The sequence below is a fragment of the Octopus bimaculoides genome, chromosome 3 (genome assembly GCF_001194135.2).
Source record: "Octopus bimaculoides isolate UCB-OBI-ISO-001 chromosome 3, ASM119413v2, whole genome shotgun sequence".
NCBI lineage: Eukaryota > Metazoa > Mollusca > Cephalopoda > Octopoda > Octopodidae > Octopus > Octopus bimaculoides.
Window position 1 is genome coordinate 54,209,852 of NC_068983.1, and position 9,109 is coordinate 54,218,960.

At 35.3% G+C, this 9,109-nt stretch overlaps 1 protein-coding gene across 1 annotated transcript in view; it reads right to left on the bottom strand.

The window, feature by feature from the left end:
• LOC106873185 (tumor necrosis factor ligand superfamily member 10) overlaps positions 1-9,109 on the bottom strand; it is a 308,610-nt gene that overhangs the window by 85,007 nt on the left and 214,494 nt on the right. The window contains exon 2 of the mRNA XM_014920423.2: positions 1,783-1,819. Within this exon, the coding sequence (XP_014775909.1) occupies positions 1,783-1,819 (37 nt within the window). The remainder of the gene's footprint in view (positions 1-1,782; positions 1,820-9,109) is intronic.

Here is a 9,109-nt window from a genome sequence, read left to right on the forward strand (position 1 = left end):
CCTCTGTGTGTGTGTGCGTATGTGTGTGTGCGTATGTGTGTGTGCGTGTGTGTGTGTGTGTATATATATATATATATATATATACAGGCCTGGTTCTCTGTCGGTTACAACAAGTGTTCCAGTTGATCTGATCAACTGAACAGCCAGTTCATAAAATTTATGTGCAAATGGCTGACCACTCTACAGAACAGATTATGTAGTTCCAGGGAGATTCAGTCTGACATAGATTGTGACAAGTGTAGCCCTCTGAAATACTGGTACAGCTCATTTTTGCCAGCTGAGTGAACTGGAGCAATGAGATACAGAGTGTCATGATGAAGGACATTATGTGCCACTGGGGATTGAACTCACAACGTTATGACTCTGAACTGAATATCCTAGTACCTAAGCCACATGCCTTCACATATTCATATTTATATGTGGTTGGTGTTAGGAAAGGCATCCAGCTGTAAAAACCCTGCCAAAACTGACAGTGAAGCCTGGTGCAGTCTTCTGCCTAGCCAGCCCCTGTCAAATCATCCAACCCATGCCAGCATGGAAAAACGGACCTATGATGATGATGAGGATGAGGATGATGATATATATATATATATATCCCTTTTAATGTCCACTTGCATGAATTCATTGAGGCAGATTTTCTTCATCTGGGTATCCTTCCAGCTGCAAACCCTCCATTTCCAAGCACAGTAATGTTTCCCCATGGCTGAACATGTTTTCACTGAAAACTGTTATGAAATGACACCACTTGCATGATGGTGACACTTGTTTACAGCTATCAAGTGGTGTGAAGATGAGCACACACACACACACACACATACAGTAGGCTTCTTTTAAGGACTATCTACCAAATCCACTGTGGTAAAAAGTTTGCTTTGCAACCATGACATTTTGGGTTCAAGCACACTGTACAACCAACACCTTAGGCAAGTGTCTCCTACTACAACTCCAGAATGACTAATGTCTTGTGGCTGACTTGGGAGACAGAAACTGTACAAAGCCCATCACACACACACATGTGTGTATATATATATATATATATATATATATATATATATATATGAATTGAGAGAAAGAAATACAGAGAGAGAGAGAGAGAGAAATAGAGAAAGTGAGAAATACAGAGGAAAATGCAATAAGATATTTTCTAAAACAGATCAATTAAAAAAAATATAAATTTAATTCCGTGATAGAATGGTAAGATATCTGAAAGTATGATACCTGATCATATAAAAATTGGGAGGAAAAGAAAAGCAAATTCTCATATTTCCTGAGAAGAATATCTTTAAATGAAAAACAAGGATGGGAAAAAAAAAATGCATTTATAACAAAATGAATGAGTGTCAAGAGACATCACAGCTATTTAGTTAGTTAAAAGAATTGCTATCATTTTTGTTTTCTTCTCTGAAGAATCAAGGTCAGTTGTAAAAATATAAGGGAAAAAAATTTAAAGAAAGCAAAAGAAAATTGGGCAACAAGAAATGCCAAAATAGGTGATGGGGGAGAGAATATATGAAAGTGGGAGGCTGGAGAAAGAAATAAGAGACTGTGAATGAAAAATAGATAAAGACCTCAAGACCTCAAGGTGATGGTGTTGCCAAGATATAAAAAAAAAATTAAGAAAACAGAAATGAAGGATAGAAGAGATATGAAAATAAATAAAATGCAATAATAAACTATGAACTACAATTTAACTTTCAAATAAGTTCAGATTGTGGAAAACAAGAATGAAAGAAAAAAAAAAAGGGAAAAAATAAAAGAAAATGAAAGAGAGAATGCACTCACCCTTTGCCATTTCTTCTCTGTAACGCCTCTCAATAAACTGAAAGAAGAAAAATATAAAATAAATGAATAAAATAAGAATATTTTTTCAAAATGTATTAAAAAAAACAACAAAAGACAAAAAATATTAGTTGAAAAGAAAGAGTTTTTATTAGTATTTTATTAATATTTAATTTCAAATATTGTATTTTTCTATTGGAAACTTTATGATCATAAAGAGATTAAATAAAATTAAAACAAAAAAATTATAGAAAGGAAGAAGAATAGTTCGTAACCACCCACTAAATCAGAGGAACGTTAAGACAAAAATATAGGAGAGAGAGAGAGGAAGAGAGAGTGAAAAAATTATACGCTGAAATAATAATGAGCTTTGATCATTACCATGAAAACTTGAAATGGAGCAATGATCATTTAAATAAAATATACAACAGTATCAGTCTAGACGTTAGTCATGGTAGAGCATTGATTTATTTTCATATCGTTTCAATCAAGAACCAGACACTAATTTTTTGACTATCTATCTGTATATATGTACATCATGTCATGATTTACATTTTACAACATATACCTCTATCTATCTATCTATCTATTATATATAAGTATGATTGGATGCACTAAGCACATGACAATTAAACCACATAGGTATCAAATCAGATCTAATGTTAATCGTGCTGAACTCCCGCCATCGCTTATACATACAGATTGTCCGTATCCAAGGGTGGGCTATGATGTAATACAAAGGACACTGTATTAACAATAACAGCATAGAATATGGGCATAGCTTCATACTTCTTTATTCCAGTGGCTACATATGTTTCAGTATTTGGCAACACATGACATCACAATAGATGCAACCAGTAGATGCAGCTTACAAGGGCCAGCATGGAATAAATTATCAGAAAATTGAAAAAGATTGTATGATGATGTGCTTTGACAGACTGACAACATGCTTGCTCCATACTGGTCCTATAAACTGCTTTGAGTGGTTGCATCTGGAATGTGATGTTATGTGTTGCTGAATACTGACGTAACAACTGGGAATAATTATTATAATATATATATATATATATATATATATATATACTGGCTCCTGTGCAAGTGGCACGTAAAATACACCATTTTGAGTATGGCTGTTGCCAGTATCGCCTGACTGGCCTTTGTGCCGGTGACATGTAAAAACACTCTCAGAGTGGTTGGCATTAGGAAAGGCATCCAGCTGTAGAAACTCTGCCAGATCATATTGGAACCTGGTGCAGCCATCTGGTTTCACCAGTCCTCAGTCAAATCGTCCAACCCATGCTAGCATGGAAAGCGGACGTTAAACGACGATGATGATGATGATATATATATATATATATATATATATATATATATATATATATATATATATATATATATATATATATATATATATATATACATATATAGTCTCTGTTGCTTATACTTGGGAATCCAGCCAGAAAGCCTAATGATTTCTGACAGAACCTTATGGAAGAAGTGCCTGATGATGCTACCCTCATGGCACTCCCAGGAATTGTGAGTGGAGAGTATATATGTATGTATGAATGTTTGTTAAGTGCCTCACACAAAAGTCTTAACCATTGATTCACTCTGTAACTTCTGCTGATTAAACATATGAAAATATAGACACAGAATTTCAGATTTAGGCCCACTGCATGGCACTTTAGGTATACACTGCCTACTATAACTCTGCACCAACCAATGCCAAGTGAAGGAATTTGGTAGACGAACACTTCCTGAAGACCAGTATGTGTATGTGTGTATGTGTGTGCGTGCGCTCACGTGCACATGTAGATATTGACATTTCTGTTTCTTCGCATGAGATCATCAGAGCAAAAGATGGGGATGCTATATTTAAATTCACCATTCTTTGCTCAGACAGTCTCTTGCAAAGAAATAGAAATGTCAACATTCATGTATTCTCACTCATACACACTCTCACATTTGTATAAATATATATTTCTACGTATGTATATCTATTATCTATCTCTCCACTCTCACACACATATATACATAAATGCTTTCTGAGATAAACATACACTTCATTATTTTAATAGCTCCAAGGAATCTGTACGATGTTGCACAAGCACTCAGCTCTTGGAACATCCTATGTTTGTGTGTGTGTGTGTGTGTGCATGCATTTGTGTTTGTTTCCCCACCTAGTCACTTTACAAACGGCGTTGGCTTATTTGCATCCCTTAGCACAACTTAGCAATAGAGAACAAGAGAATATGTATCGGACTTAAAATATAAGGACAAGGGTTGATTTGTTTGACTAAAATGTTTCAAGATAGGGCTTCAGCATGGCCACAGTCCAATGATAGAAGTAGAAAAGGATTAAAAACACAACCCATCAGGACTCTTGAAAAACAAGATGAAATAGAACCACTCATAGATAATGATGTCCACCAAACTGAACATGTTTAACAATATTTAAATGTTGTACACCAGGTGAGTTCTCTTGATAGAGGGTTTTCTAACCAAAATATTGAAATATTAGATAAAATCATTTTGCTGTATATTTCATGATAAAGCAATTTTTTTGGTTTTGTCTTTTATTTATATTTTATTTCACAATTTGTATTATAGTGGCTTCTTGAAGCACACAACTAATTTACAATGCTTCATAGAAAATATTACTCTAACACACACACACATGATCTAAAGTTCACACAATAGGAGATGTGGGCTTTATATGTCTGAAAGAATCTCTCTCTTTCTGTATGTATATATGTATATGTATGTATATATGCATATGTATGTGTGTATATATGCATATGTATATGTGTATATATATTTACACATACACATATACAGAGTCCTACCCCCTGCCAGCACAGAAAATGCACATTAAATGAATATATATAATTCAATTTTACATCTATTTGTCCATACAAGCATGGGTGAGACACATATGTTACTGAGGCATTGTTTTATACTAAACCATTATCTGTTTTTCAATTAGAGTCTCTTACTCCACAAGTCACAGAGTGAATGACTGTTGATGGGAGAAATGACAACTTCACTGCTCACAGGTCGTGATTTTCACAGAAGCAAGAACATACATATCTCTCATTCCTGTAGAATTTTCTCTGAGAAATGAAAGGAGATAGGATGAATATACATTGTGAACTACTTGTATCCTTTTATGCATGAATATAACTATATTTTTAATGTGTAAATACTGGGCAGCCATTGACTTTTTCTTTACAAAGGGTTTTTAACCCAATATTTACACTCCATAAAAGAATTATTTCATGTTCTCTTGAAGTTTCTAAAGTCATATAATCTTTTCTACTCTAGGCACAAGGCTTGAAAATTTTGGGGAGGGGGCCAGTTGATTAGATACACAACTGTTACTTAATTTATCAACCCCAAAAGGATGAAAGGCAAAGTCGAACTTAGTGAAATTTGAACTCAGAATGTAAAGACAGGAAAAATACTGTTAAAGCATTTCACCCGGCATGCTATTGTTTCTGCCAGCTTGTAACCTTCTAAAGTCATATAATGTCAAATATATTGTTGTAGTTTAGTCCCCGGTCAACTCTAATCTAGTAGGCCTATAAACAAAAAGCATTGAAATAGTGATAATTCTCTCTTTGATTTACATACACATGCATGAACATGTGCATGCATGCAGGCTTTATTGAGAGAGAGAGAGAGAAAATATTTGTTTTCCCTTTGTCCTCATATGTGTTCATTGACTGTAACACACTAAGAGCTTCTCTATCAATACGGGCAATGTCCTTTGTTTTTCAATCTTGACATGTTTTGACATGTTCTATGATCTTTGTAAAACAAATGAATCATGTAACTGGTGTCATTTGTCTCCGATTATCAATGTAACTTGTCTGGGCTGTTTGTTGTTTGATAGACTGGGAGATTATTGCCTTGTTTGCAAATAGGTGAGGGTTAGTTACAAGAAGGGCATCCAGCCATAGAAAATCTGTCTCAACAAATTCAAAAATTCACCTGACCCATGCAAGCATGAAGAAGTGGACGTTAGGCACCAGCATGGCTGTATGGTAGGAAGTTTGCTACCCGACCCCATGGTTCCAGATCTAGTCCCACTGCATGGCACCTTGGGCGATTGTCTTCTAGTACAACCTCAGGCCGACCAAAGCCTTGTCAGTAGATTTGGTAGGTGGAAACTGAAATAAGCAAGTCATATACCTATCTATCTATAAATCTATCTATCTATCTATGTGTGTATCTATGTGTGTATGTATCTGTGTGTGTGTATGTCTTTGTGTTTGTCTCCCACCACTGCTTGACAACCAGTGTTGGTGTGTTTACATCCCCGTAACCTAGTAGTTCAATAAAAAAGAACAACAAAATAAGTATCATGCTTAAAAATATAAAAAGTACTAGGGTTGATTCATACGACTAAAACTTTTTGAAGGCGATGCCCCAGCATGGCCACAGTTCAATGACTGAAACAAAAAGAAATTAAACACTAAAACAATGATGATGACATAATATGGCTACAGCTACCTTATCAAAAGTATCATTCCTTTTTAAAGACAACTCTGTGTGATTTGATAAAAATTTTACCTACTATTTTAACCACATCAAATGATTCTATATTGTCAATACTGATTCAGTAGAACTCAGATCAAAGCAGTTTTGGCTGTAACCATCTCATATTCTATTTTTTATTTTGTCTCTTTTCATTTTTAGGACAGTAAAGTATGATTTGAAGGCTGCTATACCTCCCTATCTCAATAAGTCGAGCAACCACACAGAATCACTCTTATCAATTCAGTGTGTGTATGTATGTATGTATGTATGTATAAAGTGTGAGATAGTTGTTCTTTAATATATATTAGTAATAGAGTTCTGGCTGTCAAAACTGTACCAGCTAATGCTTTATAACACAAACATTTCACCTTACATGATCTGTGACAGCTTATGGTCAAGTGAAATGTGATATCAAAGAACAGTAGCCAGAACTAATGGCTGGTAGGAATTTCAAACATGAAGCATCACAAGGAATTAAGTATTTCAACCAGTCTTGGAAAAGAGTAAAAATCACTTAAAATGCATACAGATGCACACATACACATGTAGACTTATATATATTTATCCATCTTGTATTGACTGTTGGGAAAAGAATACCATAGTAGAGATTAATAATATATTTTGATCAGGTCAGTCTCATGCTACTCTGAGTTTTGCCTGTGAGTGTACAGGGTAATATATATATATATATATATATGATAATATAGATGATATATAAATATATGCATATATCCATACATATATATACATACCTACATCTATATGTATACATACATGCATATATGGGTACAGGACATCAAAAAACCGTTAAAAGCAACGAGAAACGAAAACATAGAAAATGAACTTTGTTTCGAACAATGAAAAAAACAGAGAAACGAGACATGCAACATAAAGAGTATACGCCTTCGTCAGTTGTCCCTGTTTCATCTAATCCGCGTTTCGAAGGCAAGGACAATACGTGACTTCATTGAAACAGTCTTTCCCGCAAAGCAAATTAAATAGAATTTGGGATTTTTTGCAGGGAGTGAAAGTGTTAACAAGAACAGGACAGTGAGAACAAGACAGTAAAAACCAATGGTGAGGGCTGTTGAGCCAAGTTGATAGGAAAATTATTATGAACACTAGGTAGATGATCCATGAAAGAGACAGGCAAGGCACATCTTTTCTTTAGCAAGGAAATATGTATATATATTTATGTCATGGACTCTCGTATTGTTAGACAATGTATGAGGGTTCAACAGTTTCTTATCGAACAACCACACAGATGATTTGTTTACAATGATCAGATGTTTGTGTTCACATAACCTCACTCCCTCCATCAAATTGACATTACTTGTACAGGTGCACCATGTGCTACATGTCAGATGACAAAATAATCACAGAACAACGTGAAATGAAATGCTTTGCTCAAGCAAACAACACAATACCCAATCTGAGAATTGAAATCATGATCTTGACATTGGGAGTGCAACACCCTAACCACTAAGCCATGCACCTCCACACACACACACACACACACACACACACACACACACATATATACACATTACTATATTCATATCATCATTTTCATTTCATACTCTTTACTCCTTTACTTGTTTCAGTCATTTTCACCACCTTTAGTCAAGCAAATTGACCCCAGAGCTTATTCTTTGTAAGCCTAGTACTTATTCTATTGATCTCTTTTGCCAAACTGCTAAGTTATGGGGACAAACACAGCCACAAACATATACACACATACAACAGGCTTCTTTCAGTTTCCATCTACCAAATCCACTCACAAGGCTTTGGTCGACCTGAGGCTATAGTAGAAGACACTTGCCCAAGGTGCCACACAGTGGGACTGAACTCAGGACCATGCGGTTGGAAGCAAGCTACTCCTGCACCTATGTTCACTTTTTCCTGCTTGCATGGATCAAATGGAATTTTGTTGGAGCAGATTTTCTTCAGATGGATGCCCATCCTGTCACCAACCCTCACATGCTTCTAAGCAAAGTAATATTTTCCCATAGTTACACTTTTTTCACAGAAAACTAGAAATGAACAACCTCACTTGTATAACATTGATGATAATTTACAACCATCATGTGATATCTAGATGTCCATCATGTGATATCTAAGATGTGGTATCAACCATCATGTGACATCTAAGATGTCTAGACAAGGGTACACGCAATCATCATCATTTAACATCTGTTAATTATATATATGTGTATGTATACACACACAGACACAAAATTCTTTCAGTTTCCATCTACCAATGTCAGTCACAAGGGGGTTTTAATCAGTCTGAGACTACAGGAGACATGACCAAAGTGTGGAACAGAATGACCCTAAGACCACATGGTTGGGAAGCAAGCTTCTTAATCACATAGCCCTGCTTATGCCAACATGCATATGCATATGTGGATATATACAGACATATATACACATTCACACACATGTATACATGTGTATACTCATATATATGCACACACACACACACACACATTCTTATTATTGGTTTCAGTCATTTGATTGTGACCTTGCTGGAGCACTGCCCATAGTTGAACAAATCAACTTCAGGACTTATTCTTTGTAAGCATAGTACTTATTCTATCGATTTCTTTTACTGAACCACTAAGTTACGGGGGATGTAAACACACCTGCATCGGTTGTCAAGCAAGGGTGAGGGGGACAAACACAGGCACGCAAACATGTATACATATATATATATATATATATATATATATATATATATATATATGTGTGTGTGTGTGTGTGTGTGTGTGTATGTGTATACATATAC